Source organism: Nestor notabilis, unplaced genomic scaffold (assembly GCF_000696875.1).
Source record: "Nestor notabilis isolate BGI_N333 unplaced genomic scaffold, ASM69687v1 scaffold18378, whole genome shotgun sequence".
NCBI classification, from domain to species: Eukaryota; Metazoa; Chordata; class Aves; order Psittaciformes; family Psittacidae; genus Nestor; species Nestor notabilis.
In genome coordinates this window covers 1-15,613 of record NW_009939807.1, presented here as the reverse complement: position 1 = coordinate 15,613, position 15,613 = coordinate 1, and the positions used below count along the sequence as shown (strand labels likewise).

The following is a 15,613-nucleotide window of genomic DNA, read 5'->3' as shown; positions in this document are numbered from 1 at the left end:
AAAAGACAACTGGGTGCCGATACAGTGTTAATATAGCTAGTCCAGAGCAAAGCCTGTGGATGCAGGGAGGAAATGTATTAATCATAAGCTGTATGGGATGTGTCTTTTTATAGAGAGTCTTACTTCTCTGTAGTACAGCATATAGTATACAAGAGCATGCTGACTTTAGCTAGTTGTCCAGAAGAAAAAAGGTAACTAGTAAACCGGGGAAAACATGTCTCTAAGAGGTCACCATTTGTGTTTTACTAGTTTAATCATTATCATTCCAAACTTTTTTTTTCTTTTTTGCATTCTTTTAACAGAAAAGAGATTAAACAGTTGCTGTCTGAGTTGGATGAAGAAAAGAAGATCCGTCTACGACTGCAGGTACTTAAATTATTAATAATGTTATGGAAGTATTGGCAGCTTTGATTTAGCCTCAGGTATGGGACGTAAAACTCTGCTGGATTCCAGTGAGTCAAAAGCTACTAACATTTCTGAAAGGGATATACCTGTTCCCTTCATAGTGTTACCAATCTGTGTCATATATATTGCAGTACTGGGTTCTTACTGAAAGGCCGAATTATCTAAAAATCTATCAGCACAAGAGAAATTTAAAAAAAAATCATAATTAAATACAATATAGGATTCCAACTATGATTTTTTTTATTCTCAGTTTTAATGGTTTGTTATTTTCATGAGTGAAATCAAGTCTCTAAATTATTTGCTCTCTCACAAAGCTATCTATTTTGTAGTAGGCTTGTCTTAGTCTTCATATACTTGGAATGTTATTTCATATAGCAAGATTTTTATGTCTGCTTTACAGATTGTACTCAGGTTGTCTTTACAAAGGCATCCTAAACAATATAAAAGAATGTGCTCTAATTAAGACCCCAGTTATTGCTACTATCATTTGTATAGTACCTTGGCTCTAGATGTTGTCATGCTGGCTTAATCATTTGCCAGGCAGCATGCTGCCCTGCTTGTGTGAGAGTCATGGAGCCAAGACTTTGCTAGGGTCATTGATCATGCTGCTTCGATACGGAGTGATGCTGAAACTGCTTTTCTGAGTTTCGGAGAGTGATTTGGACAAAGCCCTTAATAACATGCTTTAACTTGGTCAGTGCTGAAGTGGTCAGGCAGTTGGACTAGATGGTCCTTGTAGGTCCCTGCCAACTGGAATAGTCCTATTTTGTTATGTTCTATTCTCTTTATAAGTGGTTTAGTATTGATTATATTTTATATTTTTACACTATAGGTCAACTGTACTTTTCCTTTGTACCTGGGGTAGAAAATCAAAGTGTGATTTCACTGGGCTGTTTCCACTCAGTAAAGTGCTTGGGAACATGGCAAAGAGTAACAGCATTGGGAACCATCAATATCTGTGCTCTGGGCCTGCCTAAAGAGCTTTATGTATGAAACCACAAAGGAGTATGTCTTCTAGTAACACACAATACATGTTCAGCTAAAACTGAAATTTATTCAGATAAAATCAATGAATATTTTTAATAACAGTTACTGATTTAGTCTAACAGGCCAAACTATTCAAAATCTGCCTACAAGGTTGGCTTAACATCTGTAGAGACCTGCACTGATGATTTTAAAATTATAATCTATAATGCTTTTACTCCAATTCAAATGTTGCATATATTAGTAGATGTTCAGATGCTAGCCAAGGTGCCATTATTAGTTTTACGTGAAGGTGAGAATTCAACAAACAGAAGTTGCATTAGTTTAAGAGTGCTCTCAGTCCGTGTATTAAAGAAGACTGCCTTGATGACAGGCCACAGTTGAGTGTCAGGGGTGTGTTTGAATAAATCTAATACCCCTGCCTCAGGGTTTCCAGGGTCTGTCAGAGAGGCCAAGCGTACAGCTAGGTCTGATGATGGGTTCAGACATGTCCTTTTACCACATGGCTGTACATCCATCAGAGCCTTTAAGGTGCCTAGACACAGGCTTGATGGGTGTAGAAGGCAACTGCCATCCCTACAGGGGAGAGACAATAGGTTTTGGTCCTCAGCTGCCACTGCTCATTGTCAGCAGTTCAGTTTACTTGTGCCGTGTGTAAGTGCAGCAGCTGGTGCAAGGACACGGTGCTCATTCTGCAAGTAATTCCTGGCAGTGAGTTGCATAGCTTGTAAAAACTGTAATTTAAAGAGCTTGAAAGGTCTTGTGTTACATTCAGTATCAAGCTCTGAGGGGAGTAAGCCACGAGTGGTCATCTTACGCAGCTGAGAAGGTCACCTCAATTTTTAAAATCTGTGGAAATAAGAGTAGTATAAAACCCATACGCGACACCTGCAGACAAGATGGAACATGTGCTTTTTTATCAAAACCTAGAAATGATGCCTCAGTTTGCTAAAGCATCTAATTTCATCACATTTTTTTTTACTTGTTTGTTTTCAGATGGAAGTTAATGACATAAAGAAAGCTCTTCAATCAAAGTGAATGCTTGATAGGTGGAATGTTGCATTATTCTTCATGACTGAGACTCAAATTTGTGCCCCAGCCAAAATAACTTTGTGCCAAATGATTTAAGAATTGCCTCAGCATCCCTTTATTTGAAGGATTAGCACAACAGTTTTTGATAGCACAACAAAACCACCAACAACGAGGACAAAATTTCCACCTGAAGCAGTGCTGTGCAGCACTGGTTGTGACTGAAATTGATCCTCTTGTGCTAAAGGCTCTCTACTTCAAGATCCTAGGTGAAATGAAAACTCAGGCAGTTTAGTCCATAGTGGTACTATTTTGATGATATTTTTCCATAAATAAAATGTATTTCAGATTATCTGTTTACAAGCTTTATGATTTTGACTTTTGGTTTCTAATTGTCTTTTGTCAGATTTTAAAATGTTTCTACTGCATATAGCCAGGAATGAATGTTAGCGTTGGGGCTGGAGGGATTATTTTTGCTTCAAGATAGAACAGCCTACTTTTTGTTATGGTTTTAAGTTCTGTTAAATATGCAATTTTATGTCCCCAAATCCAATACAGTTTAAACTTATGTTGTGTACAGTAATGTGTTTTCAAGAAGGAAACAAACCAACAGAAATCTGGTCTTTGCAATGATTTGTGCCTTTCTTTGCCACACACTGACCGGAGCCGGTCGCAAGCCAGGACTCCCTAATGTAGCTACTACGACGACTCGTATCCCTGGTGTCCAGCGCGGGTCACCTTCTCAGTGTACAGCTGCTCAGTCAGTAGAGCCACGTTTGTGCAAAGTGGCGGGGCAAAAGGGCGCAGCTGAGAGCAGCTTTGTCTTGAGCAGCTGTGGCTTTTTAGCTTTCCTGGTTTTGATAGGCCTCTCCCTCAACTTGAATGTTCATCGCTTGATTTTCATTAGATGATTTTAGCGCCCGCCTCTGTCCCCAATTTTGCACAGAGTGAACAGAATATGCATTATTAAAGCAAAAATAAATAAAAGTAATCTATGAAACGTGAATAAAAAGTTGTATTATTTCATGCACAAGGTTCTCTGCTGTGTGACATTGTTTCACTTGCTGGTATTGTTTGTTACATTATGTTGTGCACTTAGAGACTGATACACTTTATAGTCCTGATTTTGCAGCAGGACATTCTTCTCATTACTTTATTGAACCTGGTGCTTGCTTCATTTCTTCCAGTTTCTGTTTGCTTTCATCCTTTCAAAATAAGGTCTCCTGGTTTTCTGTGTGTGTTTTCCTGGGTTCCTTGCTAGCCACGGAGTATCTTATACCTTGTCAACAATCTCTGTTGAGTTTATACAGAGCGTTTAAATAATGGATATTTTTGCATAATGTGGAGTGAGTGGATGAGTGATATTGGTGATGCTTCAGAGGGACAAAAAAATCCACACAAAGGATCTATTTGTCATCTTGTCAAATGCTAGAGCTGGCTCCAGTCAGCATATCCTATATCACAGCTAACCACCCTGCCTGTCAGGAGCTGGATCACACGTAGTTCACTTGACTGGTCACATTCACACATGGTTGGCAGAGTTCCCATAATCTTTTTGATATGCATAGATATATAAAGTACTCCACCACACATGAATCTTACTTTATGGGTCTCAACTGTCACTACAGAATCTCACTGTTGGAGTGATTTCCTCTTCCATACCATCTGCTTCTATTGTAACAGTCATGTCTTGAGATTGAAAGGTAAAATAGTGAAACTGGAGAACTTTTTTTAAAGTCCCAATACATTGCTTAATGTACAAAAAACAGAAGCACTAATAAAGTATTTTATCACTGAAATGCTCTTATTTAACCTTTCTAAATAACTGCATTAAAATATTTTTGTACAAGGAATGATAGTCCCACCATAGCTTTCCAGCAATAAAGATTTCTAAATGTTTTTGTCATGGTTTTTGTGAAGTTAGTAGCAGTTAGGAGAACAGGAGGAACTGAGGGATAAGGAATAAGAATTCTGTTTGGATTTATAGTCATACATTTGCAACAGGTATCCAGAAATGAGCAGCTCTGGCTTCCTAATTGCACCCCTGGAAAGAGATGAACTATTGCATCTTTGGTAAATGAAGTATTGATTCCGGAGTTGTACTTCAGAAATATAAGAGACATCTCAGAAATGTTCTGGTTTTTGCAAATGAAAGTCTGAATTTGGCACAGAGTTTCCTTATACCAGACTACATTCTTTTTTTTTTTTCTTTTTTTGATCCTTTTGAGATGATAACTTGTCATCTTGTAAGTCCAGGTTAGAAGTCCAACCTATCATGCTTTGTAAAAGAAGGTTAAATAACATTTTGTGAAAATGCTTTGTTTTGAAAGTTGATTATTCTGGGAGAAGAGAGTTTGTAGAGTTACAAACTCTTCTTGCTGCTTTTCATTATATTAATAGAAAGTATTTCACATAACATACAGATTTTCCCTTTTTAAAGAGGATCAATTATGCATTAAACCTGTGGATATAAACTGCTGCTTTTAAAAATGTTTGGGTTTATATTTAAAGAAAATCAGAAAATGCTGGTGAGCTACAAAGTGATTTTGATGTGAAAATTATTAAATATTGTTGTTTGAAGAGTTGTGTAAAATGACTTTTCACTAATATGCGCACACCGGTCTTGCAGCAGACTTCTGTTTACATGTAGAAGTCAGATGTGAAACATCAGGCTCATGCCATCAGGTGATAATATTTAAATTCTTGATATGGAAAATTTTTAGGTTATTAAGAAAACAGTTTTATGTTCTCTTTATGTTCTAGTTTCAACTTTAAAAGGAGCATGTATTTCTTAATGTGAGATCATAGCACTTTGCACTTCTAAAAGTTCTTCATAGAAATAAGATAGTAAATATTCAAAGTGTTTCTTGCGTTCTGTTACTTATATTTCCTCTTCTGTGTTTTTCTTAGTAACATCCATTTGTAAGTGATCAAAAGGCTTAGATGAATCTATTGTTATGCCAACAGGTCAAAGGATTGAACTCAACTCTATGCCGTAAATTTTGTTTCTAGGTGTAGGATAGCCAGCTGCCCAGTAAACTTTGTGAGCTGCTTTGTGTTTGAAATGTCCATAGGAGTGCCGTACTGTGTGACAGCCAGGACTGAAATTTGCACTGGTGCAATCAAGGTGAGACAATGCCATAAAACACCCTCAGAAATCCATGTTCTGCTGAAGTTACATAATTGTTTCGCTTATCTTCTTGCAGAGTTGATTTGGATGTGAGCAGGCACCGCTTTCCCCCTGATTACCCTCCAGACCAGGCTGTCCTGCTGCAGGAGTAGCTGCCCAGGAGCTGCAGCATTACCAGCATCTCTGTGCAATGCCCCGTGCATGGTCTGCAGGCATAGAAATACGTTTGCTGCTGCAGAGCTGGCATGACATGAAAAGGTCTGGTGTTCCTGTTAATTCCTTGGCTGTGCCACATTGCTGACAGCTCTCAAACTTTTCGCGTTGGTTTAGAGCTTTTATTCTCTGTGGGCCTGCCTTGCGGGCAGGAGGCGGCTGTGGTCAGAGGTGCTGCAATTCATGGGTCCCGCAAATACCTGAGCACCAAAAGCCAAAGGGAGAGTACTGCTGGGGTGGGGGTGATGGCCAGTCAGCAGTCCCTGCCACAGTGCAATGCAGGAGGTTGCTGGTGTCTGCTGCTTCTTTGAAGAAAGGACCCTAGGGCTGAAAACAAGACAGAGGCACATTGATGAGGAAAGGCTGGATAGAGAGAAGATACCTTTCACACAGGCAGACTGTGTTTTGAAAAGTAGGAGCAACCAACCAGTCTGAAACTTGCATTGAGGAGGCGTTTTGATCTCTTCATTGGAGGAGTGCTGCAGTGCAACTGAAATTCCCAAAGACTCTGGTGAGGAGAGGGCCCTCCAAGCATTGACTTCTGGTCAGGGCAATCCTCAGGCTAAAAGGAGCCAGAGGGGGTGGAGCTGAACTCCCCACACTAAACACGAAGTACTTGTATCCATGGTTATTAATACCCTTCAGTCAGAAATTAGATTTTGCTTGGCACCTTTGGCCTCAGCTGACTCTTGAGCTGGCCTAGGAATTAGCAGCTGGTGGCCTATTCACTTCCCACTTCCTGCAGCTGCTTCCTTCCCCCTGCGGCATCCCCTCTGCTCCCGCTGTTCCCTGCCTTTGGAAAACAACCAACTTCCTTAGGTCATCAGCCCTGAAGCTGAGGGGGTGCCAGCCCTTCCTAGCCTGGAGTAGAGCAGCTGGGGAAGCAAAATACACTTCTTAAATATCCGCAGGAAGCTGTGGTGCTGTGTGTGCTGCTGGGGGATGAGCATGCCTCCGCACTCACCAGGCTGGTGATGGGCAGGCCAGAGCTCTGGACCACAGCTTCTTGCCCTACACTTTCTACTTAAGTTAGTAACCTAAGTATTGGACCCACTCAACACACTGTTGTTTGGTATGAGCTCTTTTAATTAAGATGATTTCCAATCCCAGTGTAGGCACAAAGTTTCACAGGTGGCTAGTGTAAACCACTGTCAGCCTCAGGAGCAGATGCTTGAGAGGCTTTTCTTTGCACTGCCACAGCCAGGCTTTCCTTGAGCCAGCATTGCAGCCTAGTTTCCCCTTTCAGTGCTCACAGTTCCACTATTAGACAGTGTGGAGGTCTGGAGTGCAAACAGGTAAACTAACAAAATGGCTTAATGTTCTTGAGCATTTATTTTTTTCAGTATTGGAAATCTAATCATGTTTAAAAATGTATTAGTACCGCAGGATGAAAAAATTAAGCTATAGATTAATTTTGTTGAAATTGCTACCCTACAAACTGGAGTGCTATCTTAGTGTATTTTAGCACGTTAATTAACTGTAATTCTAGACAAATCTCTAGAACCATGAGAGTAATTAATTGTACTGACGCATTGTAAAGGTTACAGTAAGGAGGCAAGGCCTACTGATCTCTCTCAGCCCCTTGGATGAGTAGGTTTCAAACTCTTTTATCTTCATTTTTTTAAGTAGAAACAGCAACTGGACAATGGAGATGATGACAGTCACAGGAAAACATAATTGGCTTCTAGCAGTATAATCTTAAAAGTTTTAATAAGCTATTTCTCTTGGAGAAGAGAACTTCAGAATTAGAATGACAAAGCAAATTAGATAAGAATGACCAGGCTTCACTAGCACTTCTGAATATTAGAGCACTAAAGAAGTACTTGTTTTCAAAACTTTCTCTGTCAAAATCCCTTCCCTTCACCCAAACTTGGTATTTTTGTTGCTGTGGAAGACCATTTTCCTCAGTACAAGCTCTTCCCTGCATGCTTCATCCCAACTAATTAACAGCAAAGGTGCTTCCACAAAGGGATCCATCAAGCTGCTCTTCACCTCCTTGGATAACAGCAACAAAGGGTTTGGGATTTTGTCAGAGCACTTTTGAGCTTTTCTTAGAGGTAGTGAAAATTAAGCTGGGCAGCTGTCCCTGCTACAGGATAACCCATCACCTGGGTTTACCCCCTCCTGCAGATGGTTTTTATTGTGAAGGACACAAGTGTGGGAGGTAGCACAGTTCACACAGTCCATGCACTGTACTCTTCCTCTTAGCACAAAGCACCAAAAAGCAGAACAGGTAAGGAGGATAAACAGAAAAAAAGGTGCACCTGCAGGGAAATTGCTGCTGGGTAATTTGGCTACTCTGGCTTCAAAGGACCAAATTACTGAGTCCTGCTGGAAGCACAGATGCAGCCATTTAGCAAATAAAAGCACAGGACAGGGAGAAACATGACATAAATTTTGAGACCCCAATATAAGCAGTGTTGGCTGGATAAAGCTAGTTCATTAATGGATGGCAAGTCCCACAGTAGAGGTCCAGGATGTTTGTGCTGTGATTACACAGTCATGCCTGGCATGTGTCACTGATCTCATGGGAACAAAAAACTTCTGATGCTCTGACCTGAAGTACCTGTTTACCTCAGAAACACAGCTCAGTAACCTGTGCTTGGAAGAGCTCTAACACAGGAAGGATGCCACATTACTGCAATGGCTACAAGCTTCAATATCAGACTTTGACTGAAGTATGTTAAAGTCAATGAGGCTGATTTGTCAAAGTGCTATTCAAGAGCTCCTAAATGTCACCAGTGCAGAAGGTACCTGTCACCAATGCACTATGCTGGAGCAGCACCTCTCTCTACAGCTGGGTGCAAGTCTGGGGTAAGCCTGGATTCTGCTCACGTTTTCACTCCCCTTCCAGGTTATGAGGCCACATGCTTCCTCTGCCTTCTCCTGCATAATTATAAATGGCAGTAATCCCAGACTCTAAACCTCCTCTTGTCCTGAATCTGACACTTTTCCACTATACAAATGTATATCTTGGCACCCCTGTGACACAGAGGTCATGCAGCCCACCACCTCTGCCCATGTGAAGGTGCTGATGCTGCAGCTCAGGTAAGCTTGTTGCCTTCTGCAGGCTCTGGCTGGTGCCTCTTTGCAGGCTGGACTGAGATAATGTTGTGCATTTGTTAAACAGAAAGCAAATGAGATGCTCCACAAGTTGTTTTCATGCTGCAGTGGTGTGCACATGCCATATGGAAATTGCAGCTTTTTCATCTTCTCAATTTGGGTTGTAAGAAGGAGTATCTGACATTTGTTCTACCTACCAAAGTAATAACCTTATGTTTTACTTCCTTGTTACTGCGTGAATAGCTAAAAACACTCCAGAGCAATACTGAAATCATTCACGGTTTTCCAACTGGATTTAAACTTCTAGAGAAAACAATGCTGTCGGGTAATAAAAATAATTACTTTCTACTATTGCTTCTGGAAATCTTACTGCTATCATCAGCTTAACTCTTCTTCAAAAAGCTGTTATTTGGGATTTCCCAAAGGGGTAGAAGTTTCTCTTACAAGACTATTAGTGAAGCACCTACTGTTTCTTATGAAGTGGACAGGAATGGTCTCTGCTTTCTAGGTGCCTTGGATTAGAACAGGAAGTGAGTTATTATTTAACTTGTTTTTCACTGTGAAGAACAGGAGGAAACTCTTTGGTACTTTGACAGAAATGGGATTTGACAATGACGGGCTGAAGGTCTTGCTTATAGCATTATAAAACTTTTCTTGTGCAATTCCTATCATACTTGCAGGTAGATGCCTGTAAAGGGACTGCATTTGAGTGACACTATATCTGGCTGTAAAATTTTCTCACTCTACAAGAGTGACGTGTTATTTGGCAGTGGCTTTAATAGCCTCAAGCATGTGCCACTGCTCTAGCAAAGATTAAATGTAATACAAGTTGACAAAGCAGAGAAGGCAAAGTGTCTGGCATCACAACTTGTCTCACTGTAACCAGGAGAGCTTCAGGACTGGTTGTAGACTGGTGCATGCTAAGCATTATGTACATTCAGGTCCCGTCATTAAAAGCACTGAGAACTCGGACCCAGTGCTAATAAGCTCATGCTTACAAAGCAAGGGCACCATGCACACAATAAAAATACTTGCCAGGGGTTTTGTGAAAGGTTGATGCTGCTCTCTATCTTACTCAGTGCCCTAGCTGTGCTCCTACCAACTATTGCCAGCTTCTCCCATGACTTTTCACACTGCTAGTTCATGAATGTTAATTGCTCATTGATTAAAAAAAAACCCAACAAAACAACAACCAACCAAACAAAAAGCAACCACTAGCTATTTTGGACATTGGTAGACTATTTCACGTATCAAGCTTGTATTTAATAAATGTTGCAATTTCTTAACTGCCTTAAGGAGATGTGTGTGCAGTTTAAGGATTCTTACTGTAGTTGTACTAAATTTCCATATTTGCTGAAATATAAGAAGTTTTCATTAGTACCTATTACAAAAGTAGGTATCGACATAGCAGATGTCAGGGTTTTATTTGTCACTTCAAAGCAATTCTTGCCTCTTCAGGATTCCTTTACTTTTCACAGTCCTAACTGGTAGTACCAAAGCCATTGTGATTACAGATGTTTAAAATGACTTTCAGCAGCACTGGCAGTTTTGCTTTGATAAGCTTCTAAACCCCATATATCCTTGTGTATCTGGCATCTACAGCAACATAAAAATCACCTAAATGTGAATAAAAATGAACCATGTATTCTAGTCCTCTCCATTATTTGTGCAATGTGTGCATAACCACACTGTGTTCCCTGTCACAGTCACAACTTTGCTGGGTTAATCAGTAGACAGAACAATCCTGTTTAACTAGAATAAAAGTGAATACTTAGGTGGCCTTTATCATGAATGTTTCTGCAGTGAGAAATAACAAGAGAGGCTAGAAATGAGAATCTTAACACAGTATGTAAGAACTGCAATGAAAGCACTAAGCTGTGACACGTAAGAAGTCAAAGATGCTTTGATCAAGCTAAGAACATGTAAATTAATCAGTTCAGTAAGAATATTTATTCTTTGCCCATGCAAACATTTTAAACCAGACCTCTTGAAGCTGTTTCTTATTCCTCAAGAAAATGTGTATTTCTTACCCCTAGGACATGCTGAATTAGAGAAAGACTGAACTTGAGGAGCAATCTATCAGGTCTAGGACTGTGAAAGAGAAAATATTCATCATGTAAAGATGCTGTACAAGTGAAGATATCTAGGACTGATACTGTTAAAGTATTAATATCTAGCACTTGAATACTAAAAATCAGAATGATATAGACAGTCAGCTGAGGATTCCACCCTCCTAAACTGAAAATTTTCTCTTTCCCCAGGTTTTCTTGATTCCCACCCCCCCACCCAGCATTAGTCATCTTAGTGGGAGTTCAGAAATTTCAGGGCCTAAGGAAGGTCTTTCAGGATGGGGGCCTGGTTTGGTTTTCTCCCATCTGAAGTATAAACTATAGAAGCTATTTGAAATGTGTTGAAAACTGGAGATAGATAGTGATTTTCTGTTTGACTTAGTGATTAAAGATTGTATTTTGGAGAATTTGAGTTAACTTCTGGCTCTAAACTGGCTGTTTGCTTCTCCATTCCTGAACTGAGTTAGGAAGGTCAGAGAGCCACAGGTAGTTACATCAGAACAAGGTTTTTAACCAGACTTTATAAATGCTCATGCCCATGTCTTGCATAATTGATCTGATCCAGCTGTCTGATAGAGAAATTGTGTAAATAACACAGTCTATCAGCCATACAAGAAAGCGTTAGTTCTGTGCATCAATAAAGTCAGGAAAGGTTGGGGCCTTTGTTTATCTTTCTCTTTTCTACTTTGTTTACTGCTGGATGGTTGTTTGGGGGGGGAGGGAATTTATTATTTTAAATGCACCCAGTCATCTATAAGTAAAATTCTAGCTTTGTGGAAGCTACTGAGAAGACCTGCATAATTTCTTCACTGCTACCCTGTGCTCCTTAATCAGCCATGCTCCCAAAGACTTGCCCTACAACCACTCAAAATCCAAAGGCAAGAACTTTTGATTACAGTGCCGGATGTGCTGCAAATTAGAGCAGATGAGGAATTTGGAATAATTTTCAAATTGATTACATCTTGCTTTCTGTACTTGTGAGCACACAGCGCATGTGTATAAAATTATCATTCTCTAAGGCAGGCGGGGAGGAAAGGAAGAGAAAGGTCACCCTTTGACTAGCCTTGTGTTTCATACAAGATGTCACTCTCTATGTGACATGTGCATTTCTGCGCTCTTCATTTGCATGGGGTGGTGACAAACAGATGCTGCGTTCAATGTGCTGTGTTCCTGTGCAAAACAGTAGATCTGAATAGTTCTGGTTATATTCTTTGACCCAGCAGTCACTTTCTTCACCTTCATTCTTTGTCAGTAGGTCAAATGAGCTTGCTAGGCCTCAGGCTGTCCAGGAACAGAAAAGAAAGAGGGATCCCTGAAACCCATTCCAATGCTGATTTGGTAGCCAAGGTGTTTTGACTTCACATCATTCTGAGGCACCCAAGTGAGGCGTGCTTTGTTGCAAGTCTAGTTTTAAAGCCTTTAGCATTTTTAGGCCTCTTTATGAAGCTTTTCTTCAAGAATTATCCATGTTGCTTAGCTTCCATTTTATGGAGTTAATATTTTGAGTCCCACTTTTGAAAAAAATCAAGCCGTTTATTAGACTTCTTAGGGAGAATTCACAACATTTTATTTAAACTGTAGTAGAGCTTTTACATAATGACCATGAAAGAGAACACCTTCTGACTGGATCCATGCTTAAAATAAATCTTATCTTCCTCTTCAGTAAAGAATCTAACCATTTTCTTCCTCATCCGTATGACAGCAGTATTGTTACCTGGAGACCTGCTCACTGTGGGTGAAAATAAGTGGGGTAGCACCCTAGCAACCATAATACCAAAAAGTCCATTAACAAAGTGTTTGCTTGGAATAGTTTAAGCACCACAGGCTGCATTAGCTTGTGGAAGGTTGGTACAGTGGCTGCCAGGAAAGAAATTTGACATCAAAATATTTTCCCTAATGCTTGATATTCACAATACAGAAAAAAAAATTCTCACATCTGGGATACAGAGCTTGGGCTTTCTGGGTCCGTGTTGGTGCGAGGTGATTGTCACCCTGACAGTGCTTCTTGGATGCACTCGTGTCTGAAGCTGGTCGGTGCCAAGTGCCTGTGGACTGACTCCTGGGGAACTCTGCACCAAGTGTGACAGATGCCAAGCATACCGAGCTGGCAGGCAGCCTTTAGGAAATACTGCCAGGGCATGGGTGGGTGGGTTTGTACTTTGGAAGAACATCTCAGATCTGCAGTGTCCCCATGGGGCTTGTGCCTTCTGGGTTACTTAGTACGTACCTGACCTAAGAGATCTTGTATTTCCCTGACCCTGGGGAAAATGGGATGAGCCCTATTTATAGCCAAAAATGCTAGAGTAAAATGAAATTGCAGCCTGATATATGTGCCTCCAGTTCTAGTGTGTTTTTTTCTTTTAAAAAAGGTGTGCTGTCGCTATATATGCATGAGGGGGAAAGGCAGGATTTCTGCCTGTGGAGGCAAACTTATATAAATTTACAGATCAGCTTTCCAATTCAAACTGTAAGTTTGTAGCCCTAGGAAAAAACACGTAAGAACTCACTCCCCATTAGCCCACTTAAGTCTAGAGAAACAACCGCTGCTCAGGGATTGTCAAAATTAAAAAGAAGAAGAAAAAAACAAAAGGTGGTTTCAAGGACGTCTATTTTCTTTGGAGCACTTGCTGTCCTTGTGAACTGCAGCAAGCATACTGCTATATTGCTCCTGGTGTCTAAGTGGCAATTAATATTCTGCATTAAGTGCATTTGACAGGTGCAAAGTGCTGCCTGAGAAAATTGTCACCTCATCTTTACATTAGCATATTACAGCAAATGTTGACTTCTCAGGTTTAAGCTTAGTTTTGTTGGACTGGGCTCTGTGCAAAGGCAAAAGGTCTTGGAAAGGTATATGAGAGCTGAATGTCATTTCTGGCCTGGACTTTTGAATAGGCAGCTCTGGGGGCAGAGTGTCTCTTTCTATAACTTCATTACTGGACCGCATTTCCAAAAAACAAGAGAGTGTTGCATGACTTACCTTTTTTCTTCTAGATTTGATCTTTTCTTGGTTTGCACAGAAACAGTTCAAATATCCCCAAACCTGCATCTCCCATTTTATTCTCACTCAGGTGACTTGCAAGAACTGAAGATACTGTTGCTCAGTGGGAATGTCAGGCATACCAGCACTGAACCACAGTTTCTGGACTCCATTGCAGTATGTAAACTGAAGCTTCTATTTTTAAAAATACTCCTTGTTTCTAGCTTCGAAAAAAGCATTCAAACCCTGAGCAAATTGCAACAGGTGAAATTACTGAAAATGGTATTCAGAACATGACAGCTTGTTAGGAAAAATGCCCAAGGAATACTGAGGAGTGAATATAACTAAAAAAAAGGAGAAAATGTCCTTTTCTTCATTATATTCACATGAAGTCTCTACTAAGATAGGCTATTACTCTGTTTTAAGACCAAGAGACAGATCTCTCAGCAAGCAGTTGAAAAGAGTACCAAATGTTAATGACTCTAAAATGAACCCCAAAAACATGGCTAAGACCTACGACAAAGTAGATTTTTATAATCCCCAGAAGGCAGAAAAGGCTTATTTATTATGTCTCAGTGGCATCCCACTAAGCAATTCCAGCCTACATATTTGTTCTAAATTGACACTTCAACAATTTTCATGATTACAGAAAGCACCACACCATGCACTGGTTGTTCTGAACCCATTAAATTGCAATCTGTTTTCTGCATGTTAGTAGCTGAAAGCCCAGGAATGTTCTGGAGTAAGATAAGCCCTTTCCTGTGCAAATAATCCCTTCACTTTGCCAATACTGTATTTCTCATTTCAAGTTTTAATACCAGCCATTCAACCAAACTTTCTTATTATGCAAAAAATACAAAGTAGGATTTGCATTGCGGAGTATAATAATCATACATGCAAAGGCTTCAATGTGCACAGAGAGTATCTTCCAAATGCAGATTTAGATTTTTCTCCTGTTAGACCAGCTAATTGGTGCATTACTGGACAATGCTAATAGCATAGTCGTATAGAAAGCTTTACTTTTGCCTGAAAAGGAAAGCTGCTAGGAGTGAGTGGAATCTCTGGTGGCCATGGTATATCTTTCCCTCAAAGTCTCATGTACTAGTGCTTTTGTCAAAAACAAACCAAAACAAAAGATGCTGTTTGTTTAAAATGTCTTCGGTGACAGTGAATGGAAATGAGATGAAAAAGCATTTCAGACAGGTTTACTACTTCAAATACATTTTTTTCCGGAGGACTGCGGTTTTCCACTATTCCTTTGATCACCAGTAGGTCGTGGTCTCTTTATGGTGTGTTGGTGTCCTCTTGACAGCTGGGGTATGAGGCAGTGATACAAAGTTACACACAGCCTTTCAGTTTTTCTTGCTGCATGAACCAGCAACTCTCCCCACAGCGATGCCAGTGCTGGGGCTGCTGTCTTCTGTTCAGCTGATAAAAGGATGAGTCAGGAAATGGGATGCTCAAAGTTAATTTTGTTGTTACAAAGAAGCCAGGAGTTGCCACAGAGTTTCTGTGAGCTGTTTTCGCTATGGTTGCAAGAGATTTTAAAGAAAACAGAAGGAATTTAAGGATGAAGCATTATCCAAACTTCCGGCACAGTTTGTCTGTGGAAAAGCTGTGACACAGTGAGTTGAGGGAAGAAAAAGCAGTAGCAGTTTGCCTTTGCTTCTTAAGAACCAGAGCGGCTCTAAGACGCCAGCAGCGGACAGACCCCCGGGTTATGAGAGGAGCCGGTTGCGCAGC

The 15,613-nt window shown here is 40.4% G+C and overlaps 1 protein-coding gene across 1 annotated transcript in view; it reads left to right on the top strand.

Moving 5' to 3' along the window:
• Positions 1-3,051, top strand: part of LOC104410011 (SH3 domain-containing kinase-binding protein 1-like) — a 4,446-nt gene extending 1,395 nt beyond the window's left edge. The window contains exons 2-3 of the mRNA XM_010020063.1: positions 303-366; positions 2,386-3,051. Coding sequence (XP_010018365.1) covers positions 303-366; positions 2,386-2,427 — 106 coding nt within the window. The 3' untranslated portion in view covers positions 2,428-3,051. The remainder of the gene's footprint in view (positions 1-302; positions 367-2,385) is intronic.
• Positions 3,052-15,613: the final 12,562 nt, after the last annotated feature.